General features: G+C 41.7%; 1 protein-coding gene across 1 annotated transcript in view; it reads left to right on the top strand.

The window, feature by feature from the left end:
• Positions 1-26,436, top strand: part of SRFBP1 (serum response factor binding protein 1) — an 86,294-nt gene that overhangs the window by 43,978 nt on the left and 15,880 nt on the right. The window contains exons 2-4 of the mRNA XM_072360346.1: positions 9,358-9,446; positions 10,396-10,468; positions 23,003-23,074. Of these exons, the coding sequence (XP_072216447.1) occupies positions 9,358-9,446; positions 10,396-10,468; positions 23,003-23,074 (234 nt within the window). The remainder of the gene's footprint in view (positions 1-9,357; positions 9,447-10,395; positions 10,469-23,002; positions 23,075-26,436) is intronic.

The following is a 26,436-nucleotide window of genomic DNA, read 5'->3' as shown; positions in this document are numbered from 1 at the left end:
AGGGAAAACCACAGGTAAGAGGGAGGATCAGAAAGCAGCAGCACAGCCATCCCAGTTCTGCATTTCTTTCAGACTTGCTTATCCGACCCACTGGAAGAAGAGGAGCTCAAAATAACTGTGTGCTCAGAGGTGTTCTCGTGGCAAAGGACACAGCCACAATTAAGAGCCGCTCACTGTATCGAAACAGGCAAACAAAAACCCTAGAAAAACTAAGGGGCAGGGAACTCAGAAAGCTTTGTTGCCACATTTCAATCAAGCTTCACCTGCTTGCAAAACATCTTAACAGCTGTGATGGTTTTCTCCATGTAAGTTATGGGTTTGGACACTCGGGATCCAGGAACGGGGCACCATATTCTAATCTAAACCCAGAAGCCTGCTGTCTCCTCGACAGCCAAAGCATTTTCAAAGGTCTTGGAGAAGGCCTGGATTGGATCAAGGTGTCAGATGAAGATCAAGCTAATGGAGGAAGACGCTCACCTGCTCCCTCTTCCATGGCTGGTGTGGATTTGGAGTGGAAGAGGCTGTCTGTGTGGCTGATCAGGAACTCCACCACAGCTGACTGTGTCTGCAGCTCCGTGCATGCAGCTTCTCCGCTGGTGCAGGCAGACTGGCTCTGCGGGGATCTGAAGAAAAGGCAGATCTTACAAGTCATTTCCCCAAGATCATTTCCCCAAGTCTGAATTTCTGTAGCCAAAAACTGACAAGTTGGGCTCTGGAGACTTCCGCAGTGGGCAGTCAGCGATGCCACTGACGAAATTCTCCTGGATAAGCAGGGACACAGCAGTCCCAGCTAAACAAGTGACTAGAAACTGTCATCTGGAAATTGTGCCTTGGGGGCTGGGGAGAGCAGAAGTAAGCATCATGTTGAAACGGAAAAAGAAGTTTACCTTAAGAGGTTTGGAGCCCACACTATCGCTAAGTTCTGAGCATGCATGTTGGTCACGGAGCAGTTCCCAGCCAGAGACGCCAAGTGTCTCATCAGGTATTCCAGCGTCCTGGAAAACAAGAGGGGCAGATGTTCAGCACCAAAAAGCAAGCTGTGCTGCAGTGCACAAAACAAACCTCACTTCATGCTGGTTGTTGTCATTGCTACCGTCCCCGAATAGGAAGTAGGTAAAACTTAACTAAGTGCCACCACGCTGCAGCACCAAGCCCCAGCACAGCACAGCCGCAGCCATCGGCTGCACCAACCGTGCCCCCGTGACAAGGAACTGACCCAGTCAACCGACCCGACGCAGCCTTCAGCCGCTTCAGCGTGCACAGGCATGATGCTGCCAGCATGAGGCAACATCTGGAATCTCATCATCACCCTCTGAAAGGCAGCAGGGCTGAGCTCAGCAGACCGAGCGCAGCACTGACCTGTAGTGAGGAGCGGGCAGCTGCTGGATGGCATCTTGCATGCTGAGGAGCCGCTCCTCCTCTGTAGCTGAGCAAACAGCGTCCTGGAAAAAGGCAGGAAGGGATTCAGACACCAGAAGGGAATAGAAAAGGGAAGGGAATTCTCGCAAGTGTCATGAATGGTTTAAGTAAGCACCTCCTGGCACCACCAGAAGTGGCATCATCCAGAGGCAGGAGGTGGCAAAGACATGCCTCATGGGGCTAACAGAAATAAGACCTTGGAGCTGGGACACTGCTGCAACCATCAGCCAGGACGCCCAGGGAAGAGGTACGTGTCATTTCCAAGACATTGCCCTGAGCTTACCGAGAACTTGGCATACAGCTGCTCGGTCAGCAGAGGGTTTGGGAGCTCCCTGAAGTACATCTTGCACAGGGAGCTCACGCTGTGAATGTCTCGGACGCTGAGCTCGGGAACCTGCTCCGACTCGAATTCATGGCTGCAGAGAAGGACACAGGATTGAGCAGAGGGCTTTGAGAAAGAGGAAACCAAGTCCAAATCCACGCCAAATAAAGTCAAGAAAAGGAAGGGGTTCCTCTGAACGCCCGCAGCATGGCACGTGCCCCTGCTGACAGCTGTGTCAGTCGCAGCACTCTTACCGTAGTCGCTGGATCCTGGACGCCACGCCAGACAGGCGGTAGATCCCCTGCACCACGCCATGCTGCTCAATGAACTCAGCGCAGCTCTGCAGGACCTGGGGGACTACAGAACAAGAGCCAGCGGTTAGCTCAGCTTCTGACTCAAGTCCTGGGTCAGGCCCTGCTCTTCTCACATCCCACCCAGTAAGCCCAGCCGGGCTACCGCTTGCTTCCTCCTTAGAGGAGAAAGCTGGCAGAGACAGCTGTGAGGAAACTGCACAGAGACGTGTTCTTGGCTTTCCAGAAATGCCACCACCTATCAACAGCCTGGAGAAAGTAATTCTGGCAAAATCACAGACACTGCAAGTCCCATCACAGCTCCCTGGGGAATGGAGGAATCCAATCTCACGACCAGAAGAGCTAGGAAAAGGATGCAGGATGCTCTGTTTGGCCAGAAGGCTTCCTACGTTTTCAGACTGAAACAATTGTTGGATATGATCTCCCTTTTATCTTTAGATGCCCAGCGGAGGGAGATCTCAGCAATGGGCTGTTCCTTACCATCACGGCCAGAGCGGAGAAGGTGCTCCCCCAGGTCACACCCAAATACCCCTTCCTTCGCCGGCTCCGGCTGCTCCGATCTCCTGGGGCGGGCCTTCACCACCGAGCGAAGGAAGGTGCTGAGCTTGCCCCGTTTCTTCGGCACTGCAAAGAAACAAAACAAAGAAACCAGTTCATTTCAGGCTTGGCTCGGTTGGACGAGGCTGAGCTTAACGCCTTCAACCGAGCACGGAACATCGGGAAGAACATTCCCAACCAGGACACGCAAGAACGGATTTTCCCCGTCCCTGCACGTGCCCAAGGCCAGGTCAGAAGGGGCCCCGGACAGCCTGCTCTTGACTCCTGCTAAATGCGTCGGCTGCCGACCCAGACTGAGGCAGAGGCCATGGAGCCTGAGGATGATCCTTTAGGCCCCTGCCAATCCCAAGCCATTCCAGGAGGATTCTGTGACTTCCCCAAGCCCAACAATAAACACAGTGGGATTGGGACAGATCTCTGCGTGTTCCCATGGACCTTAATGCAGTCCTGTTGCTAAGCTTGCTCAACGCGGGCATTAACGAACCCCCTGAAAGCCATGCTCTGACCCCATTTTACTAACCCGCATTGTCAAATGTAACATGTGTACCTGGCTTTGGCAATGAATTGATGAGGGACTCGGGAACTTTTCCACTGATGAGCTCCACGCACTCACCAGGGAAAAACCCAACCTGTAACAAGAACAAAAAGAGAGGAGGGCATTAGCCTGAGCCCAGAGCCAAAGGGAATGTCCCCTGACAGCGACACAGGGCAACCGTTTGCATCCGGAAGCCATCCTGTGCAGGCAGAGCAGCTCCAAGCTGATATTCCTGACTCTACTGAAGTTGGGCTCTCTAGTCGAAAGCCTGTGCCTACCTGAAAGCCAAGCTTGCCTCTCCACCGGGGGCTCAGCTCCTTTGGTGGCATATCAATAATGCACACCAAGTCTCCCACCTGCAAGAGATTGAAACGTCAATCCCAGCTTCAGCACAGCTGGCAGGAAAGCACAGCTCAAATAACTGCCTTCTTCTGCGCCACAGAATATCCTAAAGCTAGACAGCAATTGCACCAATGCAGCCCCAAGGCATTTTCCCTTCTAAAACTGAACTTGGAGGTACAAGGGTCACACAACATACACAGTACAGCTGTGCAGTAGGAAACAGGTCTCAAAATCAGCAGGCTCTCTGCCAAAGGCTATGGAAGAGCTCCACTTTAACCACGGGCATCGGTTAGCAGGGCTTCCTGAACACATCTGCACACTTCACACACCCGTCTGCTGTTGCTCAGAGACCAGGCTCCCATACTGGGCAGGATCTGCTTGATTACAAGGTTCAAATGCCCAATCCAACCATACTGGAGAGATGGCTGAACTCCTCCTGACCCAGCGCAAGTCTAAGCTGGAACCGACCCTTCGAAGCTTCACCTCACGAGACATTCTGAAGGTGTCTGTGAATATTCCTGAGCCGTTCACACCCTAGACTACTCTCCCGCGCATGACAACAAGGAACGCCTGTAACTGCTTACCTCCAGGGAGACTTCATCCGGCCCCTGGGCGACGTAACGCTTAATAACATGGGCTGCCGCAATCGCTGGCACGTTGAAAGATGACTCCGCACGCACCAGCTGCGGCTTCCACATGTTATCAGCCTGCAAAACAGAGCACAGGCCGTGGTCAGGAGCTGAGGACAAACCAGGAGGATTTCAAGGTGAGGAGCACATCTGCAGAGAAAGCTGCAGGAAATGCGCTCCGTCCTGATCAGGAGCACTTCAGAAGGAGCTGCACTTCTCATCACAGTTGTTTCTCTTCCTGGCGTGCAGTGCCAGGCCATGCCAAGATGCATCTCTCTCTACCCAGACTCATCAGCGATGGCACTGGCGCAGACAGGTGGCCAGGCCCTTTTTGGCCCATTCTTTCCTGCAGGAGAGCACATCTGCGGCTCCCTCTGCTGGCTCAACACAGAGAACAAAGACAAGCCAGAGCTTCATACTGTACCTCCGTGCCCGCCACCTCGGGCTCACATCTGATCTCGCTGCAAGCGTTGCCCATCCCAGCAGGTGTGACAAGCTGGAACAGAGCAGAAACACACGTCTGTTTTCTCTATTCACCCAGCACAGTATGGAGGGACTTCTTCAGAACTACCCTTGCATACTCTGCGGAATAGTCAAGTGTTCAAGAAACTACCCCTTGCTTCAGTAAATTCAAACGTGACAGCCTATTAGGCAGCATTGTACCAAGTTGCTATCCCTCTGCCAGCAGATGGGGACTCTGGCACAGAGCAGCAGATGCAATCACCCAGAGCACTCTGACAGTGCGATAGCAGGGCATTAGACAGCACCCTTCTGAGGGCTGAGCTGGAGGGCAGTGAAGAAACCCACGGCATGCAAAACGACGTGGTGGGACAAAACATGGCACGTACCTGGCAACGAGATCACCTCAGGCTACCTGCAGCAGTTCCTGGTCACTCTGCTCAGATCTTATGAGAGCAAAAGCTGCACCAAGGCAGTGGGCGGAGGGTGGGCAGAGGAGAGAGAAAGAGCAGGTCAGTGAGCAGGAATAAGACAGCCATGGCATAACGCACACAGCACAATCGTCCCATCCACTTGCTGCAAGACATGCTGAGTCTCAGGCTACGTGATGCCTGTCCACCCAGCAACCTTACTCTGCTTCCATAATTGAGCAAAGAAGACAACGGAAGAAGCATGGGACAGGTGCCACCTTTATGGACACCCCCTTTGGAATGTGTGTACCAGGGGAAGATTATGTCTGACGGTCAAGAGTAAGCAATATGGTGCTTTGAGCGCTGACAGCCAGCACTTCTCAACACCTCGCTGCCCACCCGTCCATCCCACGCCGGCTCAGCTTACCTACAGGATGCTGCGCACGATGGTACTCAAACAAAGGCACTAAACGCACAAGAACAACAAGAAAACCAACCACTCCGAACTCCTACTCGCCCACAAAGGAACACGGAACGCACCGCCCCTCCCCTCATGCCTGCCGCTTATGACATCACCAACAGCCACCAGCCTGGTCCACCATGACCCCCCACAAGGGGGGGAGGCAAGACCACGGGGTCACATCTGATTCCAACATGGCACCACAACATTGCAGAACTCAGTGTGGGGTTGGAATTACGTCCTGGTGTGGCAGCACATTGGGAGGTGTTTGGGCACAGCTGAAGAGCTGACAGACACCTGACGCTTCCAAAGGAGGGTGCCATATTCACTCTCAGCATTCTTTTGCAGGGCTCTTAGGGATGCTTCAAACCCATTTTCATTGCCTAGGTCATTTCTAGCAAGTCCAGCCGACTAATGCTCACTTTGTCTGGGTAACGCCTCTGTGCATCTACGGTCATGAATGAAAAATAAAATAAAGTGGGCACACGACCCTATGAAAATTACCTCTCTGCTCTTCTTGTCAGCCAAACACCTAAGATGAGCATTACGTGTCCCTGCTCCTGAATGAATATTCACTCAAGTCTGTGTTCGACTCTGCTTCACTTCAGGGTCTAAAAGAAACATGGACAGAGATGATGAGAAGATACTTTGCGTAGACAAAAGCGCAGGGTGCACGTGTATGCTCTTTAACAAGAAATACTACTTGAGAATCCACAGTTTTTTGAGAGGTAGTATGAAAGATGAATGAAAAGGAAACACATTGTGAACTATTTTCATAGAATCATAGAATCATCATCATTTTCATTAAAATAACCTTGTTAATCCTCTCCCCGTCAAAAAGGAAGCCTTATTAGCAGCAGATCTGAGGACACCTTGCACCACGAATTGTGGCACTTGCTTTTTTTTCCCCTCGCTTCTGTTGTTAGTGTCAGATCCACTCAGGTTAAAATACGTGGATCAGAATAGCCATTCAGTTCTGCTGAGGCAGGAACCCACCACCAGGATGTCCCCCAGTCCCATTCCCTGCTTTTCCCAGCACAGCTGGGGAAAGGAACAGCAACTTACGCAGACTTCTGCAGGGCCTTCCATTCAGTCTCACATCACAGCGAGAAGCAGGAGAGCTCTCGTGGCACAAAGCTTGGGGCTGGAGAAATCAAGGCTGCCTCTAAGTTGGTGCTTCAAACAACACAAGTAACTGGACATGAGACATGAAAGACAAGGCTGCACTTGCAACATCAGCACTTCCTGCAGAGCACATCACACAGCTGTAGGCACACTGCAGAAGACTCACACAGCACCTGAGAGATACCAGCTCAGGAAGGAAAACCTTACCCCATGAACACAGCCACAAGCTACTCTCTTCTTCGTGGCCTTCGTTCACAGTGAGCATTTCCCTCAAAAGTGCTGCTCAAGGTGCTGCTGTCTCCAGCTGTTGGCCACTTGCACTGCTGGATGCTGCACCCACAGCAGTTTGCTTCCGGGGCCCTCCTTCACCTCACTGTGCTAACACTCATGATTCAAATTACACTGACATTCCAGGTGAGAACTGCACCTAACATTCTTCCTTCTACAAGCAAACAGGCCCAACATGTGGTCGTGAAAATGCTTTTAACAAAAAGAAACAGAGATGGCACGGCAGGACAGGTGTACTCATTGTGCACTTTTGAAGCCATTCGAGAACCAAGTCGTTCTTGTTCCAAAACCCCTGACTTCTGTTAAAAGCTGAACGGTCCTCAGAACACCTGTTTCCATCAGCTGCCACCATCCCGAACAGCCATCCTTCTTGAGGTCACCCGGCCCAAACATCCCTTTTGCTCTACACTTGATTCCTGCAAGAGAGATGGGAGCTCGGCACGCACACCATCCTTCCAACACCCCATCCCAGCAGCAAGGGATCTCAGCACTGGCACAGCTGGAACAAAAAGGGTGTGCGAGTTTCCTGGTAGCACTCAGTGTGAACAAATCTACCACTAAACAACACCGTGAGCCCCCACTCACCTCAGCAGAGGTCAACCTGTAACCCCAGCCTTCCCCTTTCCACGTGCACACTCACACCCGTGCGCCACCCTGCCTGCTTTGCACACCCCCATGCACGCACTGCATCTTGTGCCCTCCTTTGCATTCACAGGCGTGTGCAAACCATCCCTGGGAACACGTACGGGCCTACACCTACCAGAAAACATCCCTTTGTCTGCACCCCCCAATATCAAATGTAAAAAAATAAAATAAAAATGTTTACACCCTAAGATGACAAATGTCAAGCATTTATTTGTCAGTGTGTGGTGACTTACGAAGTGCAGCTATCTAGCATACGTTTGGCAGACTCACCACTCACTGGCTAAAGGGATTTCCTCCTACCATCTAATCTAAGTGTTCCTTCTTACAGTTTAAAACCATGACCACTTGTCCTTTCACTGCGCACCCTGATAGTAAGGCTCATCCTCATCTTCCTTGTATTTTTCCCTTATGGTATTGAAATGCTACAGTAATGTCTCCACTGGAGTTTTCTCTTCTCAAGGCTAAACAACAACACCTGTCACCAAACAACACATTTTACCTTTTTCTCTCTGTGCAATTTCAAGTAACTACCACAGAACAATTCCCCTCCTACTTTAAGCAGAAGCACTGCTTTTTGTTTTTCCTTTAGTGTGACAAGAGCAGGGACCTGCAATTTAAAGGTCCTGTTCCTAGAAATTGTTTCAACAGATTTTTCCTTCAGTAGAATCACTGCTAAGCACAATATGACGCGTAAGTGCTTACTTATATAAGTAACATAGCTACAAATACAATAAGATGCATGCAAATTATGTCATTTTTTTCAAACAAATAATGACATTTGGTCTCAAGCTTGAGGTCAAGAACTTACTTGAGAAAGAGGTGCCAGCTTCTTTTGAACCTTTCCAACACTGCATGAACTTAAGATAAATTTGACTTTTTTGTCAGGAACGATGATGTTTTTGTTCAAATATTTCAGATTTTGTAAATTTACATAAGAAATCTTAATACTGATGTATTTGAATAAATAACATTTGAATGTTAAATTAGCAGTACTGTAAGTAGTTAATTAATCTATCTCTCTGAAATGTGCTTTGTTGTGAAGACAGCATTCTTTCGTACAGTTTCCCATGATGGAATTTTAAACCAAAGGATTCCAAGGAATTTTTCTAATTTTTTACCACCTTTTTACTAACAATTGTAGTTGTTTTTCTCTTATTGTGGGAGAGAAGTTAGACCAGAACATCACTGTCAAGTTTTCGTTAGTATTAAAAAACATTCTGAGAGGTGGAGAGAACTGAGTAGAGTTGGAGGTTGAACTGAGTAGAGTTGGAGGTTGAAACTGAGCGTAGCACATTGAATATCTATATAGTGATTTTGAATATCTATTTGTATATCTCTGTATGTGTTTGTTTTTAACAAAGATCAGATATATACAAAAATTTGCGTATCTAAGGTTGGTTATTTTTTTAACAATAATTAGCGTTGAGTTTAAGAATCTTTCCTTAGATCTTTTAAAATGTTTCACAATGAAAATAAGATGCACTAATGGAAAAGTACCATTTTAACAGGACAAAAATGAACAAACTGAAGGCAATTTTTTCATATCCGTAGCTCAGTCTGGCTGTAAGAATAATATTAAAATATATCTAGTTAGGAATGTCTTGTCTTCTGTTTAGACTTCAGAAGCCTTTTTAGACTGCAGATTGTTCTTCCTCAGATGTTTGTGAAAGCAGCCCAGTTTTTAATGATATCTGACTTCTTTTGAACTGGAATTCGTTTAGCAGCAGAATGCACTCTGTTTTGAGGAATGGTTTTTGTTGATTTCTGAAATGTAAGTTAATGTAACAAATGTGTTTTACATGGAAGTTCATCGAGACAGATGAGCCTTCATCTTGTCTTCCTTCTTTCTGACAGGTTGTGAAGATGAGAAAAGATGTGAAGAAAGCCAGAGTCCTGACCATTCGCAGACTGACCAGACACATCGGGAAACTGAAATTGAAAAAGTCAGTTCTAAACATCAGTGCTCTTGTTTGTGTTATAATAAACGAGATGGTAACTGGATTATCTTCCTAATAACAGGGACAAGGGATAAAAATGCATTACACAGAAAGCTTAAGGCACACTGATACATATATTCTGTTAGTCATATTTTTATTTTAGATAGACTCAAAATACTAACAGAAGAGTAGTTTCATGAAGTACAGTTGAGCTAACATGTTTAAAAAGGAGGTAGTGTTTGGAAGTTAATCACCACAAAGGACTTTTTTACAGCATTTCCAAAACCATCAGACTTGATCTTTTAGGCTCTTCTGCTCTTGATCATAAATTGTCCATAATTTTCTCACTGCAGTTCTCTGCAAAATTGTATAACAAAATAATATTATTTAGTATGCATATTTATACAAATTATACTTGTTTTTTATTGTTTTGGGTTTTTTTTTATAATTAGGGTTAATATTATGAAAGCAAAGTTTTCAAGGTTATACTTTTGAAGATAAGTGTCCCAGAGTGACTTGCATTATCTCACTGGAGATAAAAAAAGATAAGTCTGTTACAGTGTTCCAAGTGTAAATTGAATGTAATATAATTCTTTGAACAAATTGTATGGGTCTAGTGAGAGCATCTGTATTTAAATGTTTCAGGTCTTAGGACGTAGTTGTATTTGAAACAGGAGTTTCTCCTACGTGTTGGTGGTAGGAATTGTAGTCATTCTCTTCTAATCAAGTAATGTTTGTCTTTTTTATTATTTTGCTAAATCTTCAGTGTGGGGTTTTTTTTCTGTTCAAAAGAGGAGAACACTGTACTACTGAACCACTCTTCAACCAAACGGTCATTTAACAAGGGGATGTGATTGTGCTCATTCTTACGATTGTGTGATACTTAGTACCACCATGCTGGAAAAAGAAAGTGAATGAAACTCGAGTTTTTTTTTAACAAAGACTTCATTTACAGGGGCTCAGAAGAATCGAAGTTAAAGAACCAAAAACGAGTTGAGAGATTAATAGAAGAAATCCATGCTATGAAGGTATTGCCATATTTATATATTTAAATATTAAGTATACTTAAGTTAAGCACTAAAAGCTTTGTTTTTTAGGACTGCATTACTGAGGCCTACCTGAAATATTTTCAAAGTCAGTTTGGCTGTTACTGTAACACATCTGGAAAATCGAGAGTGTTTCCATCTTTCCATCTTTGTTTGCTGCATCTGTCAAGGTGTTAAACAGTTTGAATCTTAAACTTGCCAAACTAAACTTGAATTCGTCTGGACTAAGTAGTGCTAGAAGTTTGTACTTTGACAGTTTAAGTGCAGGAATTAATTTTTTGTTCCAATTAAGGTAGTAAGAAGTGTTTCGTATAACTGATTATGGTTTGTCAGTACCAGTTCTCATAGCTTTAAATGGCATAATACTGGAATATGGCTTTCAGCTTTGAAGTTTCATTTTAGTTTCTGAAACTTTTATCTTCAAGAGACAGGCAGCACGTGCTCCCACAGATCAGTAAAGGGGACAAGGAGATGTTCATCAGAGAACTGCAGGGGTTGGAAGGGACCTCACAAGGTCCTTGAATCCAACCTCCCTGCTAAAGTAAGTAGCTGATTGCTATCCAAAATATGTCACTATCATTGTGCTGCTCTGTAGAACAGTAGTCATTGTCCACATGGTGCTTTTCCTTCCAGGGCTGGCTCATACAGACATCCTAGTGTCTGCCAGCACTCAAGACCGTACTGGTCACATAACCTTCAAGTAGTTTCGTAAGTTGATAGAAGCTTTCTTTCAGTCTACTTTTTTTCCCTGTGCTCCTACAGTTAACAACAGTTGTTGGACTTGGTTTACCCCACTTAACTCTAGGTAACTTACAACATCAGTTAAAACACCTCCATGCCCTCTGCTTTGTATATATACTGGGTGTAGAAATGTCTCTGGAAGGAAACAGACGTGGAATGCACTGAACAACCTTCCTGGGCTACCTGTATGTTTCTGTTAAGATGGTATATAGAACTCTTTACATAACATGATAATGTATTTTTCAGTTTTTTAGGAAATAACAGAATAGAAATGGTTAACAAGGTATTGATTATTGGTCTACAAAGGTTTAACTTACAGCAGACTTCCATTATCCAAACAGCAGTTTCATTATCCATTATCCAGCAGTTTCAATGTGTGCATCATAAACACAGGTCAGAGGGGCTTTTGAAATGTCTGTGTCTGCAGAGTACAGAAACAGGTTATTTTTGTTACCACCTGCAGAAATGGTCCATGCACTATGACTACGTAGTGTTTTATGTAAGGAAAACCTGTCTTCTATTGAATATTTAAGCTTAAGGCTTACATTTCATGGTATGACAGCAAGAATGACCATCTGGAACATGCCTTGTCCTTCACATCCTTGTCACCAGTGCTGAAATGCACCACCTCCCACCTCACTGTGCCAGCATCCACTGCTTGGTCTCCATAAACATTCCGCAAGTGTTTACAGATATCAGTTGGTGCAGTTTTTCCACAAGGCATTCATTTCCACACCTTTGCTTTAACAGTTCTTGCATGCCAGATGCCATTTTGCCACACTGCCCCTCTGCTGCCATCTGCCTCACAGCAATAACATATGATTAAATACTGGTGGGAAGATTCAACCTCTACTGCCATCCCACCAATGTCTACTGGGGGCCAGCATCACAGAAACGGAGGCATCAATTCTGTCTCATTCTAATCTTTATAGTATTTCATGTTTACACCTGTACATTAATTCCAATCACGTTGATACGAAGGTGAGCAATCTCATGTTTAATAGAACTGCTAGTCAGTCTACTAATATCTGCTCTTCCCCCCTTCTCAGGAGGTCAAGATATTTTAACTAAGCAAACCTAACAATCTTTATATGGAAAGCTGTTTTTTTTTAGTTCTTGTTTTTTGCTGGGTTGCAAGCGTAAAATAGTATGTTGAGTTATTTAAAAGAAAATTGAGAGAAAAACGTGGGGAAGAAGCTCGCACTACACAATTTCAAGTTGGGATGCAAAAAACAACTGACAGCCATTCCTACTTTTGCATTTCATTGTGATAACAGAAATAATGATTTATTTTTTTTTACATCAACTACTTGTTTAGGTTGTACTTCTTAAACGTAAAGACGGTTGATGTAACGCTGGCTTCATTTTAAGCCTCCATCATTGACAAAATGCTTAAATAGAAGCAGCTATCATGTGTTCCTTTTCTCGTTCACGTTAGGTTCTTAGTTACAAAGTGAAAACAGATTAGAAAGACAGCATTTTGTTGGATTTGGGACAACGTGAGGAAAATATTAAAGTAGGTTCTAAATAGTTCTGTCAACTATCTTAAAAACATGGCTTGCAGATGAAGCTTTTTCCTACCAAGTCTTGCGTAAGAATTTTACTATTTTGTAGTTGGGATTTTTTTTGGTAAGGATGCAAAATAAGCTATTTTCACTTTTTTAGCAATATGGCTCGCAGATGAGACTCCATCTCCTTTCTGAGTCCTACATAAGTATTTTTATTGCTTGCTTTGATAAAAATGCAACCTTTGCAGTAGTACCAAAAACAAATTAATGAAACCCATATGCCTTGATTTATTTGCAAATTGAGCAGTGACAGCAGACCAAAACACTTCTTGTTACTGTTATTCAAAATAACTGGAGCAGCGTCAGCGTGTTCTTGTGCCCGTTTTGAAAACATGTATCTATATTCCAAGTATATACTTCTTTCATTGTTTTTTTTTTTCATAATTCACTTAAATTTGAGGCTGTTCTTCTAGAGCAGCTAAGAAGAGTATCTCCCGGAGACAGTAAGTCTGTTTAGTCATTGTGGTGGATCGATCCTAAACTCAGTCCGGCACTAATCTCAGTGCCCTTAATCAGCTGTCCTTTCTGGGACTCTGCTTCTGAAGATATTTTGACACAGAAATTACATCTCTTCACAGCTGTAAAAGAAATTCTTCTTAAATAATGTAGTGAAGGTTTATTCTTATTTCCTCTAGAGGGAAATTTCTTATTTCTATAGAGGGAAACAGGAGGCCAACCGTAAATCTCTTTATAGTCACAGAGAAACTAATTAGTTCAGAATGGTGGCTGCAGCTGCTATGATTTTTTATTCTAATTGATTGCTTTTGTGTGTAATTTCCCCCCATGGTTGCCTCCTGCTTACAAAGAATATGCATAAAGTCTGTTCTGGGAATGCAATAGTAATGTAAACATGACTTCAGTGCTGGACAGTCTCATTGGCACTTCTGTTAAGGAAAAGATTTAGTGAGTGTGTGGGTGAATAGGATAAGGCAGAATAATTGTGCATTTAGGAAATGAAAGTAATGCCCTGCAAATGGGTGGGAGTTCTAAGATATCAGTACATGCAGTAAACATTGCCCACCAAATCAATATCTAGTCATAGGTTTCTGAATAGTCTTTGACCATCTTACACCAAAGTCTCTGTTAAATTAAAAAAAAAAAAAAAGAATTCTTGTTTTCCTAAAGAAAAGTTGGACGTGTAAGTGGAAGTCAGACATGTGCGAGTAGCTATCATGGTGTTGGAAAGATAGCAGCGCTGTTCTTTGGGTTCCATGAGAATGAATATTGCATGGTAGTGAATTAATGCTTTGTTTTCATTGGGGTCTGAATTGGCTATTATCAGTGAGAAGGTGGATTTTGGAGTTAACATAGCTGTGTGAAGTTGATGGATTGTTATTTCGTGTCTTCAGGCAGAAGACAGTCTGTTCCTTTTGAATCCGTTATTTTCCCATAGACTGTGTGAGTCTTCCTACTGCAGTTGTGGGGGGGGGGGGTAAAGTTAAACTAAAAGAAATACAAAGAAAAGTGAGAAGGATGATCAGAGGTATGACTCAGTATCTATGTAAGATATAATAAAATTGGAATAGGATTCCCCAGGATACAAGGTGAAGGACTGATGTTGGAGGTCTGCTCTGTTTATGTACTTGTGCCAGATACCTCTTTCGTACACTGTATGCTCACTTTTTGATCAGGGGTTTCTAGCAGCCAATTTAGAAATCTGTAGGTAATAAAATAATCCTGATTTTAATGTTTTGTTGCCAGATCTCTTCTTTTCACCTCCATCCATGGCACATGTGCAGAATTATCCAAATTTGTCACGTTAATGAAAGATGCTGCAATGAAGTGAACAGGCCTGATAAGAATGTGTAATGCGGTTATTGGCTTGCAATATTATTAATTTCTTCCTTGATTTCTGGGATTGAGGAAATACGTGATGATTAGCTTATTCTGTTATGCTGTTGGGTTTTGTTTTCTTTATAAAGGAGGTTTACCTTGTGCAGGTTTCAGATTCTCTAGGAAAGGTCAAAGGTAATTTGTTTTCTTTCTTATACGCTTTAAGAAGTGATTGAAGGAGTATTGCTCCGAGAGGAAGGGAGTGGAAAAAGGAAGTCTTTCCTTGCTCTACTGCATCTGTTCCCTGAACTCATGTTTTTCATGTCCTCTGGAAGTAGATGAAAAAGGGCTGTGTACGTGGTTCTCTGTATTTGTGCTCTTCCATCTCCGTCCACACCTCTTTGGTCTCTTCTACCTTCACTAATAATTTCCATTTCTATTTAAAAGCAGGTAGAGCTGAGTGGCATCCATCTGTCTGCCACTGTCTTCAGCAGGAACTTTGTAGCGTATCCTTCCAGGCTGCTTTTTGCTCTTACAGGCAGGCAGAGCAAAGAGGTGTAGCTGAAAGGAAGGCATCTTTCAGCTAGCTGTACGTAGCGTCCCCTTCTGGCAGGCACTGCTGTTTTTCTTCAGTTTTTACAAAAACAGTTCATCTGGCAACAAGTGCTGTTGGCAGCAATCGTGAATACCAGGGATAGTAATTCAAAACTGAAGATAGTTCCAGCCAACACAAGGCTGCTTGGAAGTATGTTAACCCTGAAATTGCATGTGGTTGCTATTTTAATAATAGAAAAGCAGCGTGGAACAAATTTCCAGTACATAGTGAAGTTACAGCTTGTACCAGTCCAAGTGAACACTGACATTCAGAATCAAAAGATGTTGAAGGAGAAAATATTCAAATAATGATCATTTTGGCATCATCATGTTTTCTGTATTGAATAATGTGGTGAGCTTGTTTTTTCCCTTTCTGTATGGCTTTTTTGAATCCTTCTCATTGTAGTTACTCTCATAATGCCTACCACTTTTGAAGCTGTCACAAGATTACGGACTTTCTGATCCTTTTTTGTGCTATGGAGTGACTTGCTCCCTGAATGTGGCTACTGAATCAAATGGGAACCTCCAAAATTAAACAATTCATTTAATCTAATTAAGTAAATAAAATGCCGAGTTCACAGTGTTCATCTCTGTAGACTGATGTAATTGCTGGCATTTGACTCGCATACCTCTTGAAATATTAAATTAGTTTATAAACGTGGCAGAAAAGAGCAGCTTATACTTGCCAAATAAATTTGGGTATTTTACAGCAGCTTAAACAAGCTAGCTGTGTTAACTCTTGTTTTGGGGAGTTGGTAAGTTTTCTTTTCTTATTAAGCTGTATAGCTAAGCATCAATCCCTTGGGTTCACAGTTTGCTTTTAAGAGAGCTTGTAAAAAATAGCAGAATTTAGCACAGCAGAATATTTACGTAGAGGAAATTATTAATTTGGACAGAATTCCATTTACAGTAATAATGAGTTTGGTTTGATGAGAATTTTAGTAGCATTATTTTTTTAGATAGCACTAAGAGCAGAAAGCTTGAAAGAATCTTAGTGTGGAACCTAGATAAAAACTCACAGGTTGACATTGAATTTCACTTGGATCTAAACTGAGACAGCAATACTGTAGACATTTAGTAATGTTTAAAATTGGTGCCAGCAAAAACCTGACACCAGTATAGATTACAAAAAGAACAATTGCTAGGCTAGTTCCTCTTGAAATACATGCTTACATTCCCAGTGATTAACTATAGTTTTGGAGTGCGTTTTTTAACAGGTTAGTGAGAATTAATTCTCATCAAAACTGACTGCCATGTATTAATCTAAACAGAGACTGCAGTAGCTGCTGTTCTTCTGGGGAGGTTCTATTTCATTCTGATCATTTCCTCTGGTCACTTCTTTCATTCTGTTACTTTGAAAGGCAAAATAACTTTCAGTGTAAAAAATCAGAAATGTAAGGCAATTGGCAAAGAATGCAAAGTCATATTGAAAAATGTGGTGTTTCTTTGAGTAAGCACTTCAGGAGAATTAGCAAATGTAAAGCCTTTTCCTTTTAATCTTTTTCTTCCTTTCCTTTTGTTTGAAATCTGGATGTTGGAGAAGTGAAAAATACTGAAATTATTGTAGGGCGTAATAACAATCTTCAGTCGTAATGGCACAGGGGAGCATATTTAAATTATAAATTGTTTAATTTGTCTGCAGTTAGAGATAAAATGTGTTCATTTTTACTGGATGAAACCTCTGGGTTCGGTATGTGATGATGTAGCATCAGGTCACCCAGTCAGACTGTGGGGGAAGACTTTGTTGGTTATGCTGGTTGAACAAAACATTCTTCTGTGAGATTCTCTTTCTGTTGTGGTTTTGCTTTCTTGTAGCTGTCTGTTCTTTAAGATTCGAGTATTTACAGTAAAATTTGCTTTCTGTGGAAAACTCAATCTGTGCATCCATTTTCTTTCAGCCTTTACCAGACCACATTGCCTGTAAGTTGAGCAGAAGTTTAATTTGGTGGAATATCTTATTAAAATGCTGCATCCTTCATGACAACAGCATTTGTTCTATCAGTATTGGTACATATTCTTAAGGCAATATAGCAATGAGGAGTCTGTACAACATGCATTGCATTGCTACTTCACTGTAAATTCCTATTGTATATCTCTCACTGTCATGTGAACTGTCATTTTAGTTCATAAAAAGGAATGCATTGCAGTTGTGCTGGTTTCTTTGCCTTGTCTGTACGAACTTTGAGTGCACACGTGCCTCAAACATTCAGTCTTTACTTTGTCAGTGTATTACTTTATACTAAACGAAAATGATGGAGAATCCACTCTCTAAAAAAAACAGTCACCCCATAATGTTTTGTTATTATCCTTTATAGTTTCTCTTAATGACCAGTAGTGTACTGTGTATTTCTATAAGCCCTGAATACTTGCAGCACATCCCATCTCCATCTGTAATTTTAAGAACAAGGTTGTGATGACAGTGAGATGAGCAGACAGTGGCAGGGGCTGCTGAGTAGACACCCTCATTTGCTCTGAGTGCTGGACGCAGGCTGTAGAGTGAACATGCACAAGCATTGGAAGCCCTTAGTGTTGTCTTGTTGAGGAGGCAAGTTGCCAGGAGAAAGGCAGAGAGATCTTGAACGTAGTGTGAGTAGACTGAGCATATCATGTCTTTTGTTTTCTTTACTTAATCATTTTATGAATGTGTAGTTGGCACAGCTTGCGTGGGCTGTGGAACTGACACATCTGCGATTGGACATGGGTTTTGTTCTGTTTTTTTTCCCAAAAGACTGCTTTAAAATATATTTTACCACATATATGATATGAGATATGTAGATATTTTTGAAGGGCAGTTATTCTGCACAAGAGACTTAGAAGCCAGAATACCATCTTAATTTTCTTAATATTCAGATTTGGGCCTGTGACAGGTATGATAGTGACAGTGCCATCCTAGACTCCATATGTTTCTGTCTACCTCCAATCAGACTGTTAGAATACCTCGTGGGATTCTCACTTGTGGATTGAAAACCTCGTACCTCCTCAACAATATTTGGTAATTCCAGCACAATGCTTTTTCTTCCACGTGTATAAAGAAGTGAGGAAAGTGTCTGTTTGCAGTCTGCTGCAATAGAAGATGATGGCAGACCTTTTTAGAATGGAAAGAGTGAAATTCCAGGTTGAATTCCTGATAGAAAAATTAATTTTATTATTTATTATCATTTCAAACTGCGCTGTATTTTTAATAGAAACACGTGGACATTAGGACTGGATATTTTTCATGGCTGCTAGTAATAGAATTTGTAGTACCGGGGTGCTGCTACTGTATTGATTCACCTAGTAGAAATCAACCTAATTTTTTTTTGTCAGTTTTGGACAGAAATATTTTAATGATTATCCAGTCTGTTTCTTAGCATCAAGTAAAGCAAATGGTGTGGTTGCATCATTCAGGCATTCCTTCGGTGTCCTTCAGCTGGAGCAGGCAAGTGGGTGTTCTGAGTTAAGTGTAGCTGTGAACCAAGCAGAAAGCTCAGTTTACCTGAGAGTGGGTCTTCAGCTGTCAAAAGTTTGACTCCAAAAGTTGTGGTTGGGAACAGACAGTGAATAACACGCTGTGAGCTTACCTAACACCAAGTCACAGTTACTGATCTGTTGCAAATTTCCATATGCTTCTCTGGAAGGATTTTATGTAATTTAAATGTCATGGATAAAGATGCGTGTAACCTGGATTGCCAGGATTCCGCTGAGGAAAAAGCTAAAGCCAAGTGAAAGCTTAAATTTCCAGGAGTCAGGAAGGCTACGAGCTCTTTGTCCAGAATGAGAGTCCCCTTCTCCAGTATGATATTGCCAAGAGAGAAACCGTGGCCCATTTTACCCCTTTCCTAAATCGGAAGAAGAAAATAAGAACAAAAAAAGGAAAGGAAAAGAAAAGAAAAAAAGGCAAATTTTCATTCCTTACTAGTAAAGTGTAGTTAATGTAGTTACTCAAAAGGGCGTGCGAGAGGTAATTTGATGACTACTTTGTAGTTGGGTGGTAACTACTATCAGAAAGAAAGTGCTTTTGTTCTTGCCTGCTGGAAAATTATATAGAGATATTGTAGATATTTCCATGTGTACATATGATTGGGTCATTGCAACTGCCCATTTCTTTCTTGTAAGGTCTCAGTAAAATTTGCTAATCTCGCATCACTTTTTCTTCACAATCAATCTGCTGTAACCAATAACAGCATTGCATTTCTTTACAGTAGGCCTTCACAGTTCAAGCAAACTCATACTCAGATCATGGATTAAATGTATTTTTAAATGCATGTAATCCTTGTAGGGAACCAGAGCGGATTTCTTTTACTCTTCGGAAGATATTCTGTTGTGCATTATCTGGTTTTATGTAAGCAAACACATGCTTCACAGTGGTTGTGTTTTACAAGGAGTCAAAGAATACTTATGCTCTGAATACTAACTATAATACTGAACTTCCAGAGACTTTGAAAAGAGAAAAATTTGCTTATGACTGGAAGCCATGTATTCATTAGATTATACAAAAAAGGGTCTGAAGATCTGCTTGGCAGTGGTTATTTTCTGCCTCTTTATCCTTACTAAAGAACTTAGAAAAATTACAGGAAGCAACAAAATGAGGCTGAGGGCTAAAGAAACACATATGAAACTTGCTCATGAGAAAGTAGCCTCGAACACTCATTCAAGGGTAAGGAAGATGATGTCTCAATAGATCTAAGTTCAGTGATGAGTAACAAAGTACAGTTGAAGTTTCATCAGAAATATGTGATTATTAGGCACGGCTGTTGCGTTAGCAATCTGTATATGTCCTGACTCGGTTACTTATTATTTTAGAGAAATTCTTTAAATGTAAAAAAGAAAAAAGACACCAAAATTGTCCTGTAAAGAAGGTACATATGGCGTGATTTCATACGGAGAGGCTTACTGCTTGCATGGTTAAGAAAAATTGAAACAAATGGTGAGGAAAATGATTGAACTGATAAAGGTAAAAGGAAAATACTGGTCGAAACAAAATTGTCTCTGGATGATAGGTAAAATTTTTATTAGTGTGAGGACTGATACTCCTAAATTGTTTTCACAGGCAAAGCCACTGGCAAACTGTTCTTCTGAGTCATCTGAAGTTGCCTTAGACAGCATAGCTGAGAGCACATGTGGTGTGAATAACGTTGCATTTCTGAGTTGTGTCAAAGCCTCATATGACAAGGCTGGAGTTTTCTTTCTGTCCTCCCTGGCTATTCTATAAGTCACATTTCCACTTGCTTTAGGTTAAAGCATATATCCTTCTCACTATCACTTTGATAAAGAGTAACCTGCGTAACTATTACCAGTATTGATATGCCATTTGTTCTTGACTTCCATACGGTCTGGTCTTATTTTACCATATAAGACAGTTCCGGTTTATGTAAATAACTACATTGTTGAAAAACAAAAAAAAAAACAAACCAACCCAAAAGCAGAAGAGCAGCCTTTGTTACATTCCCATAGGCAATAGGGTGAAATGGCTGCCTGCAGTGCTGGACGTGCAGCAGCAGGGCTGCCCCACAGCAGTGCTCAGCTGCCTGGCTGCGTGCTGCATTGTCCCATCTGCCCATTTCATAGTCCAGCCTTTCCTTGCCTCCGGCTATCCCTTTTTCCATCCCAGTCTAGTATTTGCCTACCCGTAATTTGTTTTTCCCAGTGTTGCCAGTTTTGTTGTACCACACCCAAATTTGGTTGTTTTGATGTGACTTTGTAGATAGATGTGACTTTATGGGCTATTGCTGGTACATCTCCATACGTACCACCAGCAGTGTAAGATTTCCTCCCCAGGAGACACCCAGAACTTTTTCTTCCTCTGAAGTTTATCTGGTTTTCACATAACTCTCCCTTAAATATCTGTAGAATCAACCATGTTGCCACCTTCTTTCATTATCTGTCACATCCAGCAATTTTCCTTGTGTTCAGTCATTTTTCACATCATTTTTATTCAGCTTAATCTCAGGTCAAGTCCTGTTCATCTTCCACAGCCACAACAAGGTTGAGCTGACTGACAGGCTCACTTAGGGGACCTGTTGTTGCTGCCCCATGTGGAGGTCATTATCTTGGCTTGAGCAGCAGGGGGATGAGAGTACCACTATGCTTCATGATGTGTGTGTCAGCCATCAGATCCCTCCCCTGCACAGGTCCTTCTCTCTTAAGGGGCTTCATGATGGATGGTGTGGTGGAACACAGTCTGGAATCAACCCATTGGCTACCCATCATCCTCTTGAGGGATGATTAAAAAATAACCATTGAAAGGTTCACCTCCCCTGCTTGCTAAGTGCCTTTCCGCTTGTAGGAAAGAGATGAAACCCTAGATTTATGATAGAATCTGCTGTCTGCCTATGGCCTGCACCAATTACACCAATGCCATAGCTGGTAGACATTGTTGTGCAAGTGGATAGTGCGTGTGAATGCACAGCATGAAGCACAGCAGTAACAGCTACTGCTGGGACAGCCATGAGTAGATACAGGGCCAGCAAATGGAGTCAGACCTGGATGTGGATGCAGGACCCCAAACCTGTGCCATTGGTGCAGGGAGCAGCTGAAGCTCTGTGCTCCAGCCACTGGAGTAAGGGACAGAATGTGTTCCAGCAGCCAGCTGCAGTGAGAGTGAGGATACATGTGTCTTGTGCACAGTTGCTGGTGGGACTGGGGTGATGGACTTGCAGGTATGGCTGAAGCTTATCTTGCTTCCCATTAAAAGAGAATGCTGCATTTAAATCCTTTTAAAAATAAAAAAATAAAAAAAAAAAAAATAAAAAAAAGGCACATTTTTTCCTTTGTGGTTGGAGGTAGAATGAAGATCATAAAAATTATTATATAGATTCTCCTTTATTTTAAAGAAACACCTAGATTTAATGAACCAGTATGGGGTTCCAGCTCTTCATTCACAACTTCCAGCCAACTCTGACTATAAGACTTAACCACCATGTCCTACTTTCACCATCTGTAAAACACTTTTGAAAGTCATGGAAAACTGAATCATAGGTCTTTTCCATCTCTAGATTCTATTAGGTCATCCAGTCTGTCCATCTGCCAGCCTAAGATTGTTTCCTACATTCACCGGTGTTTTTCCAGTCTGGGTTCTGTGTGCCAAGTGGTTGGGTACCTATGGGAGGTGAATTCGCAGACATTTCGATCTCAGCATGAGGAAGCTCTTCTGACATTAACAAATATTGACACAAATATCTTAATTGACCACAAGTGTTGCAGTTTACTATGGATTTGACTTAGGGCATATACTTCTGTGGAGTTTCACAAATTCAGATTGCAGATGATTTTCTTCACGTTGAAACTGGCAGCTCTGATACAAACTAGATGTAGACAACGACTATCAGAATAACTAGCTGTCTTTGTACAATGTTTTCCAAACTGTGGATACATGGAAGTTATTTGGGATCTGAGTAACAGTAGTTAAACCGCTTTTAAAGTCGCCATCTGGCAAACAACTGGTGTGCTACATGATTTATTAGATGCAATGACCTAGGAAGAAAAAGCCAATACTTAGTGTACTTTACTGATAAGGTTAACAGATCATTTTGTAATGCGGTTGATATGCAGTATGTATTTTAAAATTGCATCTTCGTTATCTTCACAAAAGGGAGGAGGGGGGCTCTTTGTTGTTTTCTTCGGTTGTTGTTTTACTTTTCAACTTCAATTTTATGGCCTTAATGCGATGTATTTGTGTATGTCAATAAGAAAACATAACATTTGCATAAACAGCAACAGAAATTTCTATATATAACAACTGATCTTCTCCCTTTAAGAAGTCAGCGGACGATGCCAGGAACTTATAGTACTTAAAAGGAAGATAAGCCTTAGAATATAATAGTCTGATCATGAAAAGAATAAAGATGTCTTTCACCCACAGGAAATAAAGCCAGACCAAGTTACCAGACTTGCACTTAGGAAAGAACTTAATTTCGAAAGTGTCTGCAGAAAGGTAAGACTGTTTTTGTTGCTCTGTATCTATGAGTGTGAGAAAAGACATGAGCCCCTTATGATGATGTATTTACCTTATGCATGTATGTGAGTGGGATTATCTGCATTTGCATGGTGTGTGATGTATGTTATTTTGGACCTTAACTATAAATCTTCTGTTTCTAAAGACATCAGTCCAATAGGACATGTCTGCAAAAAATTGTATAGCTATTTTAGCACAAGTGGCTTTTCATTAAGGCTGGTGGGCTAATATCTAGCAACAGGAATTGCCTACCAGGAGGCATAGTCTTTATAAATAGGTTGGTCATGTTTTCTAGTACATTTACATGGATTTGTTAATGTAAATAATCTAAGCTTTCAACAGCAGTTGAAAATAGGCTCTAAATATTTGAGAGGCAGCAAGAAGCTTGTCTGTGTGAAAGGAACATTAGCCTGAAATAAAGGTGAAATTTTAATGCAGCCCTTTTCAACACAGTGTTTCTCCTGATGTCCACTGACTAAACATTAACTGACTAGTGATAACTGTAAGGCATGAAGTGAAAACATTGGAAAGAGCAGGAAAAAAGTAGCCTCTTAAGCAGTTTGCAGCAGAAATGATCTTACAAAGCAACTCCGAATCAAAAATATCAGTAAAACTAATGGTAGGTTTTCCTCCAAATCAGTACAGAATGCAGCAGGATGTCACTGAAGCAAAATGAAGTTAGTGTACTAGAGAGGTTACAGTTTGGATCTTATTATTGTTGGTCCTTGACGTCAGAGGCAGATATTGGTGGACACCTTTCTGCTATCTATCTTATGTTCAATGCATCAGCCTTGTTCTGATTGCATTCTCAAGAAGCATAGAAGCCCCAAAATGAGATACTTGATTCAATTGTTTTGAAGGAGCTTATGGGTTTACATGTTTGGAATTGTGTTGTCTAAGAGGACAGTTCTGCTTCACTTGCCAAGAAAATAGAAGGGAATATTGATAATTTACCAGTTTATTTCATCTATCCATTTCTTTTCATAGAATTTCTTCAAATATAAGCAAGGGATGGCAAAGGATATGAGAAGGCTGTGCAATTCTCCTAGCCGTGGATATATTCTCCTAGATAATAGGATTCTTGTTTTCATAGTCATGGCGGACTGCATATTTTCCAAATTTAATTAAAATTAGCTTTTATTTTGCCATAATCATTGAAAACTTATAACACAGCTGTCTTGAGGGACTTGTTTTGTTTCTTAAAGTTCTTATTTGTGTCACTTTCTGCTGCTAGTAGGGTTTTACAGTGGTACGAAAGACTTAATCTCACTGTCTATAATGAATGAGTCTCATTAAAAACAAACAAACAAACAAGAGCCAAGTGTTTGGATGAGTTCTGATGCTGATTTAAACTAACAGTTCAACCCTGCTGTTGTAGTTCTCTTAACAAGTGGTAGCTGAGCCACTGAAACCACTGTCTGGCTGTAGCATTCCCACTGCTAAAAGGAGTATCTTTTGTGTGCTTTAATAAAAGTTAATATGTCACTGCATAATTTTATCTTTTCCCACAGTTATTTATTAAAATATTTGGGGGGAAAAAGAAAGTCTATCTCCATCAGTATCCATAGATCACATAAGAAGTCAACCATACTGTTTACCTTTTCATTAACTTGAGTTTTGAAATATTTGAAGCAAAACATCCTGTGGCTGTTTTCATTTTCCAAATAGGTTTGTTTTCACTGATAAAAGGCAATCTGCTTTTAATTCACTGTGGAATGCTGAATATTAGTTTTGCGTAGTGGATGTGTAGTCAAGATATTTGTTTAATTCCTTCTGCCCACTGAGATTTTATTTTCTATTACTATTTTTCCCCATTTTTTTTTTTTTTTTCCAGAATAAGTTAGGCATACTTTTCTATTTAAGAAGACGTTTTTCTGGGTTTCATTTATAAAATAGGGCTTGCCACAATAATATAAGAGAAGAAGCAGTGGCAGAGCTGTCCTTCATGCACCTCCGCTGAAACTCTTTACGTCCATCTTTAATACTGTTGCAGCTGGCACTATTGCTATTAACAGATGGTAAACTCTGCTGTAAAGACTGTATTAAATGTTGCCATGTGACTGCGGTTGGACTTTATTGTTGGTGCTTAGTCACAGCTGTTGAAAATGGAACCTTTATTCTCCAGGTTTTCACTGAGCTTTTGCACAGGTGCTGTACGCGGTTCTGTGCTGTCTGCAACCAACACCTTTGCCAGTCATTAATATTGAAGAACACATGGCAGATCTGCTGTCTAATTTTTTTGAACAGATTTCCATCTGTGTGGCATTTTAATGGGTTTATTGTGCCCCTGAACTGTTCTGGGATCCTGTCAGACTGCCTCTCTTCTGCCATCTGTCACACAGCAACAACATGGAATGGAATACTGGTGAGGAGGTGCAACCTCTACTGCCATACCACCAACATCTGCCTCTGAGGTAGTGAGCCAACATCCATAAAACAGCAGGCATTTCTTTTGGAGCAGCCCTCATAGAATAGGTGCCTTATGCATGGTCATAGGCAGATGTGCCAGAATTCAGCTGAGCAGAATGGTATATGGTATGATATTGATCTCAGACAGTCTAGGTTGCCTGATGAGAGTACTGTACTTAACATGGTTATGCAGGAATGACGTTCATGATGTCTTGGTGTAGATATTTTAGTGGATGCTTCAAGGCTGTAATGCTACAGTTAAACTTTGGGATGTTATTTTGAAGGTGAGTGAATTTAATATCCATGGCCTGTATGAATTGGTGTCCCATCCCTTGACATGTGTCTCATCAGCAACCAAAAAAGAGTAAGGGTAGGGTAGTCACAATGCTTGTGTTGCTTTGTATTCTTTGTAGATTTTACTATGAAAATGTAGTCTGTTGAAAGCATTTTATGAAAGGCCATGATATTAGAGGTATTAACTTAGCAATCGTAATGCTGTAAATTGAATATCCCTAATTGATATATTAAATTTACAGTAGCACGGTCACTGAGTACTTACTTGGAGCATGAGGTTCCTCAGATTGTATCAGTAAATGGTAATCTTGGATCACAAGACATGAGTAGGGTATGGTGGCACAACAATAACATTTAAGCTAAAAAATACTCTTACCTTTAAAAACATAGATTTCCTTAGCAGGAAATTTTAAAGATGGTTCTAGTACTTTTCAGCTTTGTGACATAGAAAGAAGGGAAGACAGCAATTCTAAATCAGGTAGAATTTCAACTAAATAGCTGCATCCAAGGAGGGACAGTCACATCTGTGTTTTCTGTCACTGAAAAACAGAAAGGATTCTATTTGAGTTAATAACTGTACATGTTTTATCTTGGTTTTAATTTATTCATTTTTTTTAAATATCCTTTCTTATGGAAAA

This window comes from Excalfactoria chinensis, chromosome Z, assembly GCF_039878825.1.
Source record: "Excalfactoria chinensis isolate bCotChi1 chromosome Z, bCotChi1.hap2, whole genome shotgun sequence".
Taxonomy (NCBI): Eukaryota; Metazoa; Chordata; class Aves; order Galliformes; family Phasianidae; genus Excalfactoria; species Excalfactoria chinensis.
This window is presented reverse-complemented; position numbering and strand designations above follow the sequence as displayed.